The 21,604-nt window shown below is 42.8% G+C and overlaps 1 protein-coding gene across 1 annotated transcript; it reads left to right on the top strand.

Moving 5' to 3' along the window:
- The first annotated feature begins 11,503 nt into the window (after nt 1-11,503).
- Nucleotides 11,504-15,213, top strand: LOC121370168. Its single transcript, XM_041495282.1, has 3 exons — nt 11,504-11,571; nt 11,710-13,185; nt 13,227-15,213. The coding sequence occupies exons 1-3, from the start codon at nt 11,504-11,506 to the stop codon at nt 15,211-15,213; spliced, it is 3,531 nt and encodes a 1,176-aa protein (XP_041351216.1).
- The last annotated feature ends 6,391 nt before the right edge of the window (nt 15,214-21,604 follow it).

The following is a 21,604-nucleotide window of genomic DNA, read 5'->3' as shown; positions in this document are numbered from 1 at the left end:
GCAAATTGCAAGACTAACCACGATACGCTCTGAGCTATCGAAGCTTCCATAAAAAAGGAAGTTTCTTTAACTCAACCATATGCATGGGGCCTACAATCTACGCGGTCGATCCCGCTTACGTGCATGAAACAGTTGGCAGACCTGGCACTGGCTAGTATGTATTGATGTATGAATATCTATATATTGTATGTATGTCGAGGTTGACTATTACATACATAGATATTAACGCACTGGCACAGGGGATAATTAAATCCTTTCTGGCCTCTAAAATTGTCCCATGCCGTTGCTAGGACTCGAACCTGTGGCACCGATTCGCCCGCAAATTGCAAGACTAACCACGATACGCTCTGAGCTATCGAAGCTTCCATAAAAAGTAAGTTTCTTTAACTCAACCATATGCATGGGGCCTACAATCTACGCGGTCGATCCCGCTTACGTGCATGAAACAGTGGGCAGACCTGGCACTGGCTAGTATGTATTGATGTATGAATATCTATATATTGTATGTATGTCGAGGTTGACTATTGCATACATAGATATTAACGCACTGGCACAGGGGATAATTAAATCCTTTCTGGCCTCAAAAATTGTCCCATGACGTTGCTGGGACTTGAAACTGTGGCACCGATTCGCCCGCAAATTGCAAGACTAACCACGATACGCTCTAAGCTATCGAAGCTTCCATAAAAAGGAAGTTTCTTTAACTCAACCATATGCATGGGGCCCACAATCTACGCGGTCGATCCCGCTTACGTGCATGAAACAGTGGGCAGACCTGGCACTGGCTAGTATGTATTGATGTATGAATATCTATATATTGTATGTATGTCGAGGTTGACTATTACATACATAGATATTAACGCACTGGCGCAGGGGATAATTAAATCCTTTCTGGCCTCAAAAATTGTCCCATGCCATTGCTGGGACTCGAACCTGTGGCACCGATTCGCCCGCAAATTGCAAGACTAACCACGATACGCTCTGAGCTATCGAAGCTTCCATAAAAAAGGAAGTTTCTTTAACTCAACCATATGCATGGGGCCTACAATCTACGCGGTCGATCCCGCTTACGTGCATGAAACAGTGGGCAGACCTGGCACTGGCTAGTATGTATTGATGTATGAATATCTATATATTGTATGTATGTCGAGGTTGACTATTACATACATAGATATTAACGCACTGGCACAGGGGATAATTAAATCCTTTCTGGCCTCTAAAATTGTCCCATGCCGTTGCTAGGACTCGAACCTGTGGCACCGATTCGCCCGCAAATTGCAAGACTAACCACGATACGCTCTGAGCTATCGAAGCTTCCATAAAAAGTAAGTTTCTTTAACTCAACCATATGCATGGGGCCTACAATCTACGCGGTCGATCCCGCTTACGTGCATGAAACAGTGGGCAGACCTGGCACTGGCTAGTATGTATTGATGTATGAATATCTATATATTGTATGTATGTCGAGGTTGACTATTGCATACATAGATATTAACGCACTGGCACAGGGGATAATTAAATCCTTTCTGGCCTCAAAAATTGTCCCATGACGTTGCTGGGACTTGAAACTGTGGCACCGATTCGCCCGCAAATTGCAAGACTAACCACGATACGCTCTAAGCTATCGAAGCTTCCATAAAAACGAAGTTTCTTTAACTCAACCATATGCATGGGACTATTACAATCTACGCGGTCGATCCCGCTTACGTGCATGAAACAGTGGGCAGACCTGGCACTGGCTAGTATGTATTGATGTATGAATATCTATATATTGTATGTATGTCGAGGTTGACTATTGACATACATAGATATTAACGCACTGGCGCAGGGGATAATTAAATCCTTTCTGGCCTCAAAAATTGTCCCATGCCGTTGCTGGGACTCGAACCTGTGGCACCGATTCGCCCGCAAATTGCAAGACTAACCACGATACGCTCTGAGCTATCGAAGCTTCCATAAAAAGGAAGTTTCTTTAACTCAACCATATGCATGGGGCCTACAATCTACGCGGTCGATCCCGCTTACGTGCATGAAACAGTGGGCAGACCTGGCACTGGCTAGTATGTATTGATGTATGAATATCTATATATTGTATGTATGTCGAGGTTGACTATTGCATACATAGATATTAACGCACTGGCACAGGGGATAATTAAATCCTTTCTGGCCTTTAAAATTGTCCCATGCCGTTGCTAGGACTCGAACCTGTGGCACCGATTCGCCCGCAAATTGCAAGACTAACCACGATACGCTCTGAGCTATCGAAGCTTCCATAAAAAGTAAGTTTCTTTAACTCAACCATATGCATGGGGCCTACAATCTACGCGGTCGATCCCGCTTACGTGCATGAAACAGTGGGCAGACCTGGCACTGGCTAGTATGTATTGATGTATGAATATCTATATATTGTATGTATGTCGAGGTTGACTATTGCATACATAGATATTAACGCACTGGCACAGGGGATAATTAAATCCTTTCTGGCCTCAAAAATTGTCCCATGACGTTGCTGGGACTTGAAACTGTGGCACCGATTCGCCCGCAAATTGCAAGACTAACCACGATACGCTCTAAGCTATCGAAGCTTCCATAAAAACGAAGTTTCTTTAACTCAACCATATGCATGGGGCCCACAATCTACGCGGTCGATCCCGCTTACGTGCATGAAACAGTGGGCAGACCTGGCACTGGCTAGTATGTATTGATGTATGAATATCTATATATTGTATGTATGTCGAGGTTGACTATTACATACATAGATATTAACGCACTGGCGCAGGGGATAATTAAATCCTTTCTGGCCTCAAAAATTGTCCCATGCCATTGCTGGGACTCGAACCTGTGGCACCGATTCGCCCGCAAATTGCAAGACTAACCACGATACGCTCTGAGCTATCGAAGCTTCCATAAAAAAGGAAGTTTCTTTAACTCAACCATATGCATGGGGCCTACAATCTACGCGGTCGATCCCGCTTACGTGCATGAAACAGTGGGCAGACCTGGCACTGGCTAGTATGTATTGATGTATGAATATCTATATATTGTATGTATGTCGAGGTTGACTATTACATACATAGATATTAACGCACTGGCACAGGGGATAATTAAATCCTTTCTGGCCTCTAAAATTGTCCCATGCCGTTGCTAGGACTCGAACCTGTGGCACCGATTCGCCCGCAAATTGCAAGACTAACCACGATACGCTCTGAGCTATCGAAGCTTCCATAAAAAGTAAGTTTCTTTAACTCAACCATATGCATGGGGCCTACAATCTACGCGGTCGATCCCGCTTACGTGCATGAAACAGTGGGCAGACCTGGCACTGGCTAGTATGTATTGATGTATGAATATCTATATATTGTATGTATGTCGAGGTTGACTATTGCATACATAGATATTAACGCACTGGCACAGGGGATAATTAAATCCTTTCTGGCCTCAAAAATTGTCCCATGACGTTGCTGGGACTTGAAACTGTGGCACCGATTCGCCCGCAAATTGCAAGACTAACCACGATACGCTCTAAGCTATCGAAGCTTCCATAAAAAGGAAGTTTCTTTAACTCAACCATATGCATGGGGCCCACAATCTACGCGGTCGATCCCGCTTACGTGCATGAAACAGTGGGCAGACCTGGCACTGGCTAGTATGTATTGATGTATGAATATCTATATATTGTATGTATGTCGAGGTTGACTATTACATACATAGATATTAACGCACTGGCGCAGGGGATAATTAAATCCTTTCTGGCCTCAAAAATTGTCCCATGCCGTTGCTGGGACTCGAACCTGTGGCACCAATTCGCCCGCAAATTGCAAGGCTAACCACGATACGCTCTGAGCTATCGAAGCTTCCAATGTATGTATGTATGTATGTATGTCTGTCTGTCTGTCTGTCTGTCTGTATGTATCTATGTCTGTCTGTCTGTATGTCTGTCTGTATGTATGTATGTCTGTATGTATGTCTGTATGTCTGTATGTATGTCTTTATGTATGTTCGTCCGGATGTTTTTTCCTCAATGCCTCGAGATATTGAGCTTAAATTTTGTATATAACTTTATCATGTACTGTTACAGATCAAGTTTGACTTTCATTACGATTTACCCATTTTTCACCGAGTTATGGCCCTGGAATTTAGGCGATACCAAAAATTGTTTACCGGACTTTGTTTTTGCAATGCCGCAAGATATTGGGCTGAAATTTTGTATATAGCTTTATCATGTACTATTACAAATCTTGCATGGCAAGTTACCCTCTTGATTATGTGTATAATAATGAATGGGTAGTATAGATTATACATATAATAATGAATTGGTTCTGCATATTACATATTATAATGAATGCGGAGTGTAGATTATATGAATAATAATGAACGGGGGGTGCAGATTATGTGTATCACAATGAATGTGGGGTGTATATTATAAGTAAAATAATGACCGAAGAGTGCACATTATATGTATAGTAATGTATGGATAGTACAGATAGTGTGTATAGTAATGCATAAGTAGTGTAGGTTATATGTATAATAATGAATGTGGAGTGTATCCTATTATAATTTATGAGTAGTATAGAATATGTGTCTAATAATAAACGTAGAGTAGATTATGTGTATAGTAATGAATGGGCAGTGTATATTATACGTATAATAATGAATGGGTAGTGCAGGCGGTGTGTATAGTAATGAATACGTAATGTAGTTTATATGTATGATAACAAATGGGGAGTGCAGATTACATGTATAGTAATGAATTAGGAGTGTATATTATACGTATAGTAATGAATGGGGAGTGCAGATTATATGTATAATAATGAATGGGGAGTGTAGGCTATATGTATAGTAATGAGTGGAGAGTGCAGATTATATGTATAGTAATGAATGGGAGTGTAGGTTATATGTATAGTAATGCAATTTTAATATCCACCATCCCAAAGACATGATGATAGCACATATGACGGCATTTGATTTACGTCGTGATGTACTTGCTAGAACGAGAAATAGCCGATAGGGCCCACTGACGCGGGTCGATCCTAGACTGACCTCGCATCAGCCGAGCGTTTTACCAGTCCAAAATTAAATTATCTTTATTCGATCATCATTTGTGTTGTTAAGTAAAATAATTGTCCATCTTCATTGAAAAATCGTCTGTAATGTCGTCTAAAATTCGCTTTTCTTCCTTTGTCTTTGATATCGTACCTGTAACTTAATTCCTTTAGTTAATTTTTTTTAATAAATGTCTTTAAACAAGCAGATTCTTGGATCCATCCGATCACCACACATGATGAGTTATTTCTATTCTGCAAAGTTGCAAGGGTGAATGAAGGAAAGTTTTGGTCACCTTGGGTTCGCCCCCGATTCATATACCCAACAACCTCGTCTAGATTCGCTACTGAGATTTATACCAGCTTTTACAAACATTACAATTATGATATGCACCATCCCTCGGACAGGATAACACGTACCACGACCTTTGATATATCAGTCGTCGTGCACTGGCTATAGTGACAGATATAGAATGTCGAAGGATACATTTGTAGTTGGTGCTAACAGAACTTACTGAAAGCCACCAGTACTGGTGTACTGGTTATAGTGACAGATATAGAATGTCGAAGGATACATTTGTAGTTGGTGCTAACAGAACTTACTGAAAGCCACCAGTACTGGTTATAGTGACAGATATAGAATGTCGAAGGATACATTTGTAGTTGGTGCTAACAGAACTTACTGAAAGCCACCAGTACTGGTGTACTGGTTATAGTGATAGATATAGAATGTCGAAGGATACATTTGTAGTTGGTGCTAACAGAACTTACTGAAAGCCACCAGTACTGGTTATAGTGACAGATATAGAATGTCGAAGGATACATTTGTAGTTGGTGCTAACAGAACTTACTGAAAGCCACCAGTACTGGTTATAGTGATAGATATAGAATGTCGGAGGATACATTTGTAGTTGGTGCTAACAGAACTTACTGAAAGCCACCAGTACTGGTTATAGTGACAAATATAGAATGTCGAAGGATACATTTGTAGTTGGTGCTAACAGAACTTACTGAAAGCCACCAGTACTGGTGTACTGGTTATAGTGACAGATATAGAATGTCGAAGGATACATTTGTAGTTGGTGCTAACAGAACTTACTGAAAGCCACCAGTACTGGTGTACTGACTATAGTGACAGATAGAGAATGTCGGAGGATACATTTGTAGTTGGTGCTAACAGAACTTACTGAAAGCCACCAGTACTGGTGTACTGGTTATAGTGACAGATAGAGAATGTCGAAGGATACATTTGTAGTTGGTGCTAACAGAACTTACTGAAAGCCACCAGTACTGGTGTACTGGTTATAGTGACAGATATAGAATGTCGAAGGATACATTTGTAGTTGGTGCTAACAGAACTTACTGAAAGCCACCAGTACTGGTGTACTGGTTATAGTGACAGATAGAGAATGTCGAAGGATACATTTGTAGTTGGTGCTAACAGAACTTACTGAAAGCCACCAGTACTGGTGTACTGGCTATAGTGGCAGATACAGAATGTCGGAGGATACTGTTGTAGTTGATGCTAACAGAACTTACTGAAAGCCACCAGTACTGGTGTACTGGTTATAGTGACAGATACAGAATGTCGAAGGATACTGTTGTAGTTGATTCTAACAGAACTGTCTGAAGGCCGCCAATACTTGGGTCTGTGAACACCATCACATGTTCTAAACCGTGTAAATCACGTCCAAGCGAAGGCCGCTGGCGCCGCGGCGTGGTGACAACGTTCACAGTTCTCCGTCTTTGTAGCCAGACTGGAAACCGCTGACACAGCACCCACTACAGAAACAGCTGTGCAGCAGAATATAAACAGAGTTTTTCATACAAACCAGGAGACGTCTAGGTTAATGTTCGTTTTGTGTAACGACACCATTGGAGCACATCGGCTATTGGCTGTCAAGCATTTGGTAATTTTTACAAATAGTCTTAGAGAGGAAGCCCGCTACATTTTTCTATTAGTAGCAAGGGGTATTTTTATGCACCATCTCACAGACAGGATAGCACATACCACGGCCTTTGATATATCAATCGTGGTGCACTGGCTGGAACGAGAAATAGCCCAATGGACCCGCTGACGAGGATCGATCCCAGACCGAGTGCGCATCAGGCGAGTGCTGTACCACTAGTCTACGTCCCACATCGGTACATTTAGGTAACCAGTATATGTGTGCGTGCGCATGTTTGAGTGCGCTCGCGCCTGTGCGTGCGTGCTTGTGGTTAGGCGCGTATGTAGCGTGAGTGTGGTACTTTTGATGAACAGAAAGGTATTTTATTGTTAAAAGTACTGAACAAGCGTTTAATAGAGCAATGCAAAGCAGTGGTTGGGACGGGAACCCAATACGTCCACCGACAGGAATCGAGCCTATGACCTCGTCCTCTTCGAACTGATCTCCCTCGTTGTTTTAATTTAAAAACCTGATAATCGCAATGAGACCACTAAGGAATGTGACAGACACTGTGTCGCACGGATGACTGGATCGATAAGACAGTAGGCAATCCAACTGCCGGGTGAATGAATGCAGGCTTAATGAGCGGGATGGTATTTTAACAAGGAGAAGGAAGTAATGATTGTAGCAGACGATCTTCCCACAATGCAGTAGCTAACCGTTCAGACGAACATTATAGAATTGATGAATGCTGTTTGTGGATGCTTTACACACATTGTTCTTGGCAAAATGCCAGTCGTTAGCAGACACAAAGCATTAATACTGCTAAATAGGATATAAAACGCAGATTACACAATAAGTAAACAGAGCTTGGCACACTTGTGTGTGCTTGTAGTATTTCGAACGTTGTGATATGTCCTGTCCTAGCTGTGGGAAAGTACGTTACCATTTGCACGACATTAAATTGGTCATCGGCTCGATTCCTGTCCGTGGACATATTGGAATGCTTCCCGCCCCAAAACCAATTCATGGGTCACAGAGCAAAGTCAAATATGCAGAACAACTGTAGTTCTGGTATTATTAGTAATATGCGTCTGTGGAATTGGCAAGTTCATTTAACAACATAAGATAAAAGAAACAAATATTAAAATCAGAAAGAATAATTTACGGATACCTTGCTGGTAATTTAAAAGAGTGATGTTTGTCGCAGCAAATGTTTATATATATATATATATATATATATATATATATATTAAATAAATAATTTAACAATATGCTACACTTTTATTTGTTTAACAAAAGTATTTTGGCTTATCAACTGGGGTCAAGTTTAAGTAGAAAAAAATATATATAAAGAAAAATTAAAAGAAAAATATTTCTTCCTACTAGTAAATCTACGTTTTGTGCTTATTAGAGAAACATTTTGTTTAATTTCTTTCACTGAAGATAAACATAGATCATGGCACACAATTATTTGCACTTAGACAAATAAGCTTCTTGTCATTCCAAGTGCACGGGTTCGCTAACTGTTCCTTCTCCAGTGTGGATAGCCATTGTTGTAGCTATTTGCGGTATTTCGAGGTATTCCGTTCAACTTCCACACTTGTTGGTCCGTGTAAACCGCGCTGGCAAGCGAGGTATTCCTGGAGTATGTGATTGTCGGTGTTTTACTACGATTTCGGCTCTTTACACCTTTCAGGAATGTCCTCGGCTTGTTCTACCTCCAGCGGTACACGACTGGTCCTCGACTGGCAGCTACGATTGTATAACACAGCGTAATCACCTGACAGGTCGCCAGTCTGGTCGTCACAAGTAATTATGTGAGATATATCACATTCTGACTGTCCATTCGTCCGTCGTATGAACTTGTTAACACAATGGTGTCGTTAAACAAAACAAACTTTAACTTTGTTAACAAATATAGGATTTTGCTGAAAATCTGTTTTACCTTCAGCATTTTAGATAAATAAATACAATAAAATAAATAAATAAAGTCTGAGTTATTTCTGTATAGACTTATTAAAGCCGCACACCCTAGTTCCATCCAGCGAAAATAAATTATAAGTTTGGTTAATCTACAAACCTGTAACACACTTAGATCACGTTTTTATCAAATGGAGTGGAAAAAGCAGGTTTTATATCGATAAATACCATGGGAATCCCCATATCCCAATTGCTTGAAATAATTTTGAAAGTTAGTATTCTGATGTCACCGGTAGATGTCGCTCGAAGCACAACAATGCCTACGTCACGACAAATTTCACAGACTTGGGGTGCGTTCGTTTCACCTCTCCTGGACATGTTCCAACTGTTCTGTCCTGGTTGTATCCCCTCTCCAAATATCGTAAGACTTAGCAAAATTATTGGTTTTAAGGGTTTGTAACGTTTTGTATTGACACACTTACTTGTCTGAATTTTATTGTTACTGAAAATGTTCACGAACTGTGAAGAAAAATCTCACAAATGAACAACAACAAATCGGATGTTCATTGCGTGAACCGTGCACGAGAAAACAAACCGAACCAAAATGATAACGGTCACGTGATATACCAACGACTGTGACATTGAAATGGAAATATCCCCTCTAAAAATAGATTGGACCTCGCTTGCTTAACGGTTTTTTCTCGACAGAACGTCTTGTGAAAAAATGCAAAAATGCATTTCGTGGTTTTACAAACATCAGGATTACCAAAAAGCACTTCAGGTGAATGGAAATGTGTATTCTAAATAATAAAATGTAAGTAAAGTGCAATTTTATTTGTGAAAAATGGGGTTTAATAGCGAAAAACAATTTTAATGGTTAACAAATAGCCGTAACTAGGGTGTGTCCCTTTAATTCGAAGAGATTCAACCAACGTGTTTAAATTTCCTTTCTTTGCTTTTCTTATCTTGTTTTTATCCTTTTCTTTCTTCCTGTTTTTTATTCTTTCTTTTTGTGTTTTTACATGTATTTATTTTTATTTTATTTTTTTATTTTTTTTATGTTTTCGTGTGGGGGTTTTAATGCATAAATGGTGAAATGTCTAATTTTAATCATAATGAGAGTGGGGGTTCACTTTTTATGTGATATTATTTTGTGTTCTTTTATTATTAAATGTTTTTCGTCTTTGCTTAGTTGTTATTGTTTTATTTTTTATTGCATTATTTAGAGTGCATGTTTCAGTTAAAAATATCTTCGTATCTTCGTATGATCTAATAACCGTTTTTATATATTACTTCTACATCCATGTTCTTTACTTATATATATATTTCTGAAATTATATATATATATATATATATATATATATATAATTTCAGAACGTTTCAAGGGTTATTTTAAAATAAAATGGTCGCCAAGTAAAAGTATTATATGAGTAAATGACACTAGTATACCCCGGTTATATTTTTACTGCTACCCCCCCCCCCCCCCCCCCCCCCTCCCCAATTATTTTAGGTTAGGTACGGCTTTCTGTATATATTTTCAGAATGAAACAGGTTTGAACATTTATTTTCACTTCTTATACAGTATATATTTGTTTTTAGTTTAATATCAAGATCAATTTCAAAGATCAAATACAGAAAAATCTTCCGGTCAGTATCACCCTAACACGTAAAGTGCACTGAAAGGAAACTGTTATGAATTTACACGACACAGATAGGCATGTTTTGTGGACAGATTAAAATACTTGTTGAGTACTAACTAGTATATCTTTATTCAACTTTGATGACGTTTTCCCTACAATGTATGGTGTGTGGCCATTAGAATGGCATTACAGCTAGAACATTAACTTAAATGAATAATTCTGAATTCGCCTGGAATCTAATTGTGTTCCAAATAGAGATGTCGTACAGTGGGTACTCGTGAAGTGGAAGCGACAAACACCTGACGTAAAGACAAGATAAATTGGATGTTGTCGGTAGTGTTGATGATTATGTTTAATGATGATGATGATTATGGTGAGGATTATTGGTGCTAAATGTAGTAGTGGTGGTGGTGGTAGTGATAATAATGGTGGTGACGGTTGTAATGGTGGTAGTTTTGGTGATGATGGTGGTGGTGGTGGTGGTAATGATAGCAATGATGATGATTGCAATGGTGAAAATAGACGGTGGTAGTGGTGCTGCTGCTGCTGTTGCTGCTGATTACGATGATGGTTTTGGTTGTTGTGGTGATGATGATAATGGTGGTTCTGGCGGTGACAGTAGTTGTAGCAATGATGATGATGATCGTGGTGATGGTGGTAGTACTTGTGGCGATGATGATGATTGTTATGGTGATGGTAGCAGTGGTGGCAATAACGATGATGATGATGATGATAATGGTGGTTCTGGAGGTGACAGTAATTGTAGTAATGATGATGATGATCATGATGATCGTGGTGATGGTGGTAGTACTTGTGGCAATGATGATGATTGTTATGGTGATGGTAGCAGTGGTGGCAATAACGATGATGATGGTGGTGGTGGTGGTGGTGTTAGGTGATGATGGTGATGATGCTGATGTTGGATGATGATGGTGATAGTGATGACAGTGATGATGATGCTGGGTAATGGTGGTGATAGTGATGATGATGATGTTGGGTGATAGTGGTGATGGCTGTAGCTGACATGGCGAGGATCATCATTTCACTGACGTACTTCACTTGCTGCTCAGGACAGAGGTTAGTCCCTTACTGTGAGAGAAGAAACTCTCACAAACAGGACTGTACATCCCACGAAATTTGATTTAATACTAGTACTACCAGTCGTGAATCACTAATCGTAAAGGAAAATAGCCCACTGGGGATTTTTCCCTACAGCCTAGAGAACACCAGTCGGGCGCTCTATCTGGCTCAGTTTCCCTACGGCCTAGAGAACACCAGTCGGGCGCTTTATCTGGCTCAGTTTCCCTACGGCCTAGAGAACACCAGTCCGGCGCTCTATCTGGCTCAGTTTCCCTACGGCCTAGAGAACACCAGTCGGGCGCTCTATCTGGCTCAGTTTCCCTACGGCCTAGAGAACACCAGTCGGGCGCTCTATCTGGCTCAGTTTCCCTTCGGCCTAGAGAGCACCAGTCGGGCGCTCTATCTGGCTCAGTTTCCCTACGGCCTAGAGAGCACCAGTCGGGCGCTCTATCTGGCTCAGTTTCCCTACGGCCTAGAGAGCACCAGTCGGGCGCTCTATCTGGCTCAGTTTCCCTACGGCCTAGAGAGCACCAGTCGGGCGCTCTATCTGGCTCAGTTTCCCTTCGGCCTAGAGAACACCAGTCCGGCGCTCTATCTGGCTCAGTTTCCCTTCGGCCTAGAGAACACCAGTCGGGCGCTCTATCTGGCTCAGTTTCCCTACGGCCCAGAGAACACCAGTCGGGCGCTCTATCTGGCTCTGTTTCCCTACGGCCCAGAGAACACCAGTCGGGCGCTCTATCTGGCTCAGTTTCCCTACGGCCCAGAGAGCACCAGTCCGGCGCTCTATCTGGCTCAGTTTCCCTTCGGCCCAGAGAGCACCAGTCGGGCGCTCTATCTGGCTCAGTTTCCCTACGGCCAAGAGAGCACCAGTCGGGCGCTCTATCTGGCTCAGTTTCCCTTCGGCCTAGAGAGCACCAGTCGGGCGCTCTATCTGGCTCAGTTTCCCTACGGCCTAGAGAGCACCAGTCGGGCGCTCTATCTGGCTCAGTTTCCCTACGGCCTAGAGAGCACCAGTCGGGCGCTCTATCTTGCTCAGTTTCCCTACGGCCTAGAGAGCACCAGTCCGGCGCTCTATCTGGCTCAGTTTCCCTTCGGCCTAGAGAACACCAGTCGGGCGCTCTATCTGGCTCAGTTTCCCTACGGCCTAGAGAACACCAGTCGGGCGCTCTATCTGGCTCAGTTTCCCTACGGCCTAGAGAACACCAGTCGGGCGCTCTATCTGGCTCAGTTTCCCTACGGCCTAGAGAACACCAGTCGGGCGCTCTATCTGGCTCAGTTTCCCTACGGCCTAGAGAACACCAGTCGGGCGCTCTATCTGGCTCAGTTTCCCTTCGGCCTAGAGAACACCAGTCGGGCGCTCTACCTGGCTCAGTTTCCCTACGGCCTAGAGAACACCAGTCGGGCGCTCTACCTGGCTCAGTTTCCCTACGGCCTAGAGAACACCAGTCGGGCGCTCTACCTGGCTCAGTTTCCCTTCGGCCTAGAGAACACCAGTCGGGCGCTCTATCTGGCTCAGTTTCCCTACGGCCTAGAGAACACCAGTCGGGCGCTCTATCTGGCTCAGTTTCCCTACGGCCTAGAGAACACCAGTCGGGCGCTCTATCTGGCTCAGTTTCCCTACGGCCTAGAGAACACTAGTCCGGCGCCTACAGCCTAGAGAACACCAATCGGGCGCCCTGTCCGGCTCAGTTTCCCTACGGCCTAGAGAAGACCAATGGGGCGCCCTGTCCGGCTCAATTTCCCTACGGCCTAGAGAATACCAATCGGGCGCCCTGTCCGGCTCAGTTTCCCTACGGCCTAAAGAACACCAGTCAAACGCCCTGTCTGGCTCAGTTTCCCTACGACCTAGAGAACACCAGTCGGGCGCCCTATCTGGCTCAGTTTCCCTACGACCTAGAGAACACCAGTCGGGCGCCCTATCTGGCTCAGTTTCCCTACAGCCTAGAGAACACCAGTCGGGCGCTCTATCTGGCTCAGTTTCCCTACGACCTAGAGAACACCAGTCGGGCGCCCTATCTGGCTCAGTTTCCCTACAGCCTAGAGAACACCAGTCGGGCGCCCTATCTGGCTCAGTTTCCCTACGACCTAGAGAACACCAGTCGGGCGCCCTATCTGGCTCAGTTTCCCTACGACCTAGAGAACACCAGTCGGGCGTACTATCTGGCTCAGTTTCCCTACGACCTAGAGAACACCAGTCGGGCGCCCTATCTGGCTCAGTTTCCCTACAGCCTAGAGAACACCAGTCGGGCGCTCTATCTGGCTCAGTTTCCCTACAGCCTAGAGAACACCAGTCGGGCGCCCTATCTGGCTCAGTTTCCCTACGACCTAGAGAACACCAGTCGGGCGCCCTATCTGGCTCAGTTTCCCTACGACCTAGAGAACACCAGTCGGGCGCCCTATCTGGCTCAGTTTCCCTACGACCTAGAGAACACCATTCGGGCGCCCTATCTGGCTCAGTTTCCCTACGACCTAGAGAACACCAGTCGGGCGCCCTATCTGGCTCAGTTTCCCTACGACCTAGAGAACACCAGTCGGGCGCCCTATCTGGCTCAGTTTCCCTACGACCTAGAGAACACCAGTCGGGCGCCCTATCTGGCTCAGTTTCCCTACGACCTAGAGAACACCAGTCGGGCGCCCTATCTGGCTCAGTTTCCCTACGACCTAGAGAACACCAGTCGGGCGCCCTATCTGGCTCAGTTTCCCTACGACCTAGAGAACACCAGTCGGGCGTACTATCTGGCTCAGTTTCCCTACAGCCTAGAGAACACCAGTCGGGCGCTCTATCGGGCTCAGTTTCCCTACGACCTAGAGAACACCAGTCGGGCGCTCTATCTGGCTCAGTTTCCCTACGACCTAGAGAACACCAGTCGGGCGCTCTATCTGGCTCAGTTTCCCTACGGCCTAGAGAACACCAGTCGGGCGTACTATCTGGCTCAGTTTCCCTACAGCCTAGAGAACACCAGTCGGGCGTACTATCTGGCTCAGTTTCCCTACAGCCTAGAGAACACCAGTCGGGCGTACTATCTGGCTCAGTTTCCCTACAGCCTAGAGAACACCAGTCGGGCGCACTATCTGGCTCAGTTTCCCTACGACCTAGAGAACACCAGTCGGGCGCACTATCTGGCTCAGTTTCCCTACGGCCTAGAGAACACCAGTCGGGCGCACTATCTGGCTCAGTTTCCCTACGGCCTAGAGAACACCAGTCGGGCGCTCTATCTGGCTCAGTTTCCCTACGGCCTAGAGAACACCAGTCGGGCGCTCTATCTGGCTCAGTTTCCCTACGGCCTAGAGAACACCAGTCGGGCGTCCTATCTGGCTCAGTTTCCCTACGACCTAGAGAACACCAGTCGGGCGTCCTATCTGGCTCAGTTTCCCTACGACCTAGAGAACACCAGTCGGGCGCCCTATCTGGCTCAGTTTCCCTACAGCCTAGAGAACACCAGTCGGGCGCTCTATCTGGCTCAGTTTCCCTACGACCTAGAGAACACCAGTCGGGCGCTCTATCTGGCTCAGTTTCCCTACAGCCTAGAGAACACCAGTCGGGCGCCCTATCTGGCTCAGTTTCCCTACAGCCTAGAGAACACCAGTCGGGCGCTCTATCTGGCTCAGTTGGCAGAGCGTTCGCTTGGGGAGTTTTGACCGTAGGATCGAATCTCTTCGGTTGCTCCATTCAATATCAAAGGTCGTGGTATGCGCTGTCCTGTCTGTGGGAAACTACATATCAAATACCCCTTGCTGTTAATGAAACAAATGTAGCGATGTCCTCTAAGACTATGTCAGAATTAACAAATGTTTGACGAATAGCAGACGATTAAAAAAGTGCTCTAGTGGTGTCATTAAAGAAAACAAATTTTAAGTTTTAAATTAAACCGAAACAATATTATTCTTTATTATAATAGATAATGCACAATGCATTATTCAAGAAAATATTAGAAAACGAAAGCCTAGTAAATTGGACGACTGTACACATTACGTCTATTTTTTAAGCACTACGATTTTTCAATCAAATAGTTTTTAAAAAATACAGACATATTTTATGTAAACATTCAACTATTTTATATTCATAGTATGCTAAAAGCAAGAATTTCATTTGTACAATGCTATTTTATGATGCAACTTTTGAATAATATTTAGGAGACTGCGGCCATGGAATCAATATAACAGTCTCTTTAAAAACAGTTCTAACTGATGGAGTCAGTTATGACAATAATACCATTAATATGCGCAGACGGCGTGTGTGTGCACGTGCGTTATATTTGTGGAGGAGAAAACCGACTCGTGCGTGCAGTGCCGTGCACTGTAATCACGTTTTGTCGGGACTGCTGCTTCTTTTGTCACTTAGAGTTTTGTCGTTTAATACAAGAAAAAAAAAATGAAAAAAGATCAAATATAATTTAGCGACACGTGCTAGTCTCTCGTCAGATTGTCGAACCCCGTTATGTCGGTGAAATATGGACTGTTTCAAAATGACTACGAGTGTGTGTTGGGGGGGGGGGGTGGATGGAGGGACTTGGGTTTTAATATCTATCGTGCACAAAATACAACTCAGTATGCTATACTATACTGTGCTGTGCTGTGCTGTGCTGTGCTATGTTGTGCTATGATACAAATACAAATACCTGTACCTGTACAAAGGCGTAGCGCCCATTGCGCACAGTAACGTGTGCGAAATGGAAAATAAATCCAGGAATAGGTAGAGGCTGTCTGTAATTGTTTTATAAAATATCCTCTTCCCTTTTTCATTAATTAAGTTTCCCCAATAAAGCGGCGTACGTAATGCTAATTTTTTTCTGGTTACGCCCCTGGTGTACCCATACACGTGCACGCACATATACATAGACATATTTTACATGCACACGGATATACATACACATACTTTTACATTCACACACACACACACACATGCACATGCATAATACACACATGAACACACGCACTCGTGTACACGTATATGTTTGGGGTTTTTGTTTGTTTGGTGTTGGGGGATTTTTATTTTTATTTTTATTTTTAGTTAGTTTTTTTGTTTTTTGGTGGGGGTAGGTTTTTGGTTTGTATGATTTGTTTTCAGCACTAAGTTAAATTGACCCCCATACCGAGTCACCCTTACCCTCCGCTCTAATAACAACCGACTGTATTGACCCGAGAATCACCGATACGCCACTGATAGCCAGCCCGTCGTATTGCCACATCTAATCAGACTTATAATCCGGGTCTTTGTCAAATTCCTCATCAAGCGAGTGTGGTCAGAGTAGTCGGAATGAAGTACAGAACGACAACATATTGATTTACGCTAGTCTGCAGTAAATTAACACCCTTATAACCACCGGCCACTCGATCCCATCAACGTGAACTGCACACCAATAAAACTTAACGTTTCGTCTCTGCCCCAGACGGAGATTACGTCCATGATAGGCGTGCTTAAATAGCTTTCTGATGGAAGCATGCTAAAACTCACCCACACTAATATTAGCTCTCTGGCGCAAGTGAGACGGCGTGCCCAGGACGGACATGTCTGAACCGTAATGGATATGGATGTCTTAAAGAGAATCCAGATCTAGAAGAGTGCGATACTTCTGTCTACCCAAAATTCAAGGGTCTTGCTTAGCTTTTTCCCAGACAATTTATTGTAAAATGTTATATGCTGTGTAAGGCTTTTTGTTTTTGCCAATGGTTGCGCTTTAAATGAGATATTCAGCAGGGCCGTACCCTGATTAAAATCCTAGTGGGGGGCACTACTTTTTATAAACAAATGAAAAAATATACAAATTAAACCCTGAGGTGTGTATGCTATTTTCTGGAGTAAAAAATAAGTGAGATTCTCTAAACGTATGAAAACTATTTTGATTGGTTCCTCGAGTGTCCATTCGGTTTATAGTGCAGCATAAAAACCAGTTTAGCAAATTTTAACGAAAAGTCGTTGACTGAATTTATCAGAAATGGTTTTCGCCAATTTTCGATCTACAGAGACCCGACGTCATACCAAGTGGCAGTTCAGATACCAATACTTTCAAAACTTCAAAAGTTTTATAAGCATAGTCATTGGTCGACTGTGTAATACCACAAATAGATCTCCAAGTAACCCCATCATACACCTAAACCGACGAGAACAAATAATGATATTCAGATTGAGGACAGGGCACTGCAGACTCTGTGCACATCTCTATAAACTCAAAGCGGTAACAACACCTCAATGCCACTGTAACACTGAACCCCAAACTTCAGAGCATGTACTGCAAAGATGTCCAACATATGACAGTATCTGAGAAAACTCACGCTGGACATGGTGTTATTGAGCGTGTGTGGCGTCAAACTTATACTATTTTGGATTACTTGTCCTGCATTTTGTATGTTATTACCTGATTTACAACAGTTGTATGCTTTAATGTCTGAACCCAATGTTGCATTTTTAACAGTAAAAAACATGTTCTCCCTTTTACAAAGTCGAATAGGATGTATGTACCCGTATTATTTTAAGTACTTGTCACAATTTCTTTAGGAATGAATTGTGTGTTTTCATTTTTGCTTATTATATATTTTATATGAAGTGACACGATTGTCATATGTGTGTCTGTCTGTCTGTCTGTCTGTCAGTCAGTCAGTCAGTCAGTCACTCTGTCAGTCTGTCTGTATATATGTGTGTGTCTGTATATATGTATGTCTGTATGTCTGTGTTTGTGTGTGTCTGTGTGTATGTCGGTCTGTTTGTGTCTGAGTGTATGTCTGTGTCCGTCTGCCTGTGTTTGCCTTTGTCTGTGTATGTCTGTTTGTGTTTGTCTGTGTTTGTCTGTGTCTGTGTGTATGTATGTCTGTGTTTGTCTATATCTCTGTCTGTGTGTATGTATGTTTGTCTGTGTGCCTGTCTGTGTCTGTGTACATGTCTATGTCTGTCTGTATGTGTGTGTGTATGTCTGTCTGTATGTATATATATATGTCTGTGTATGTGTGTCTTTGTGTGTGTTTGTGTTTCTGTATCTGTGTCTATGTCTGTGTGTGTGTTTGTGAGTCTGTATATGTCTGTATATGTGTGTATGTCTGTATCTGTGTGTATGTGTGTCTGTGTATGTCTGCGTGTGAGTCTGTGAGTCTGTATGTGTGTATGTCTGTGCGTGTGCGTATGTATGTGTCTGTGTGTCTGTCTGTGTTTGTGTATATGTGTGTTTGCCTGTGTCTGCGTGTATGTATGTCTGTCTGTGTGTCTGCATGTGTTTGTCTGTGTGTCTGTACCTGTATGTGTGTCTGTATCAGTATGTATATATGTGTGTGTATGTCTGTATGTGTGTATGTCTGTGTCTGTGTGTATGTATGTGTGTATGTGTGTATGTATGTGTGTCTGTGTGTGTATGCATGTCTGTCTGTGTTTGTGTGTATGTCTATGTCTGTCTGTGTGTATGTCTGTGTCGGCCTGTATGTATGTGTGTATGTCTGTCCGTGTGTGTGTGTCTGTATGTATATATGTGTTTGTGTCTGTTTGTATGTTTGTGTGTGTTTCTGTCTGTGTATATGTATGTGTGTGTGTGTGTATGTGTGTGTGTGTGTGTGTGTGTGTGTGTGTGTGTTTGTATCTGTGTGTGTATCTGTGTGTGTCTGTCGGTGTATGTCTGGGTGCGAGTATGTGAGTCTGTATGTGTGTATGTCTGTCTGTGTCTATAGGTATATGTGTATGTCTGGCTGTGTATGTCCGTGTGTATGTATGTCTGGCTGTGTCTGTATGTATGTGTGTCTGCCTGTGTTTGTCTGTGTGTATGTCTGTGTCTGTTTGTGCGTCTGTATCTGTCTGTATATAGGTGTGTGTATGTCTGTATATCTGTGTCTGCGTCTGTCTGTATGTCTGTCTGTTACAGTCTGTATGTGTGTGTTTGTGTGCGTGTGTGTTTGTGTGTGTATCTCTGTGTGTCTGTCTTTGTGTCTATCTGTCTGTGTGTGTGTGTGTGAATGAGTGAGTATGTCTGTATATGTGTGTATGTCTGTATCTGTGTGTATGTCTGCGTGTGAGTCTGTGAGTCTGTCTGTATGTCTGTGCCTGTGCGTATGTATGTGTCTGTATATATGCGTGTGTCTGTCTGTGTGTGTGTCTGTGTGTATGCATGTTTGTATGTGTGTATGTCTGTGTCGGCCTGTATGTGTGTGTGTGTGTGTGTGTGTGTGTGTGTGTTTGTCCGTGTATGTGTGTCTGTATGTATATATGTGTTTGTGTCTGTTTGTATGTTTGTGTGTGTTTCTGTCTGTGTATATGTCTGTGTGTGTGTGTGTGTGTGTATGTCTGTATCTGTGTGTGTCTGTCTGTGTATGTCTGCGTGCGAATTTGTGAGTCTGTATGTGTGTATGTCTGTCTGTGTCTATGTCTGTAGGTGTATATGTGTATGTCTGGCTGTGTATGTCTGTGTATATGTATGTCTGTCTGTGTCCGTGTGTATGTATGTCTGTCTGTGTCTGTGTGTATGTATGTCTGTATGTATGTGTGTCTGCCTGTGTTTGTCTGTGTGCATGTCTGTGTATGTGTGTCTGTATCTGTCTGTATATATGTGTGTCTGTATATATGTGTGTGTGTCTGTATATATGTGTGTGTGTCTGTATATATGTGTGTGTGTCTGTCTGTCTGTTACTTTCTGTATGTGTGTGTGTGTTTGTGTGTGTATCTCTGTGTGTCTGTCTTTGTGTCTATCTGTCACTGCGTGTGTGTGTGTGAATGTGTGAGTATGTGTGTCTGTCTTTGTGTGTCTCTATCTCTGTGTATGTGTGTCTGTCTTTGAGTGTATCTATCTGTGTGTGTGTGTGTGTGTGTGTGTATTTGTGTGTCTCTGTCTCAGTGTGTGCACGCGCACGCGTGCATGCGTGCGTATATGTCGGTTGCTGGGTTGCAAGTTCGCAACGTCTTTCTTTTCTTTTTAATTTGTTTGTGTTCATAAATTCATCATTTAGCGGTTACGTAGCTCACAACACGTGGTTTTCAGATGCCGTATCAAATTTTCAATTAACACTGCTAATTGGTCCTAGCACTATTGAAACTTCCATTACAAACTTTCCTCGTCTCACAAATCGTCCATTTTCTCCCACCTGTGAAGTTTTGTTACTGGAACAGCGCTTTTCCTCTCAACTTCAAATACTAGCTGTAAATTAAACATGCTTCCGATTACACTATCAATCTGCGAACTTTTCACTCCGTTTATCCTTTGAAACGCAACTCTTCGGCTTGGCTGCCGTTTTCCAACATGTTTTTGTTCCTTTTCGCACCAGCCTTTGTTGCGGCAGTCACCTCGGAGCAGCTGGCGCGAGCCCTCCACGTGTCGTCTGCCAGCATCTGTCGCACTTTGAGCCGCGCTTCACAAATAAAATTGTACTCAGCGCTCAGGTGTAGCACTTGCTTTGAAAGATACGTTTGAATTTATAACCGCCAAATACACCACTCGACAGGTGGCCTAACGGGATGCATGTCGAAATAAGAAAGTCGGGTTTCTGTCTGCATCAATAATTTATTTTGAAAAAAAAAAACCAACAAACTAAATGAGTAGCTTTTAGCTAACAAATGGATTTTTCGCTACTTGAGATCGTCTATGAAGTAAAATCAATGTGTAGTTAGCGAGACGTTATCTAATACACGCACCGTGGGTTAATAATTATCTTCCATTTTATATCAAGTACAAACAGGTTAACAATTTAAAGTAGTGAAAATCGAAATTACAATCACTGTGAAAACATAGACATTAGTTCTATAACAATAGTCTTAAAGGTCAAAAAACATATTTTGGTCATGTCCTTAAACAGGGGATAATGTCTTAGTGAAAAACGTAATGCTTACCAAAGTCGTATTTTATGCACGAGACAAAGTCTAAGAGAGAATTTCAATACTTTGATTGTTGGTGGGCGTAGCCAGTGACACTATATACTGTCTCAGTGGGTGATACTAATAGCCAGATCACTAGTCACGAAAGTAATTGCGTTGATTGTAGGGGTTGTAGCGGGAATCATATAAACTGTTACATCTAGCGTGAAATGGCCTCCAAGTGTGTTTCATAAATAGGTTATGAAGCGT

This window comes from Gigantopelta aegis, chromosome 4, assembly GCF_016097555.1.
Source record: "Gigantopelta aegis isolate Gae_Host chromosome 4, Gae_host_genome, whole genome shotgun sequence".
NCBI classification, from domain to species: domain Eukaryota; kingdom Metazoa; phylum Mollusca; class Gastropoda; order Neomphalida; family Peltospiridae; genus Gigantopelta; species Gigantopelta aegis.
Note: the sequence above shows the minus strand (reverse complement) of the source record. Positions and strands in the feature narration are given on the sequence as shown.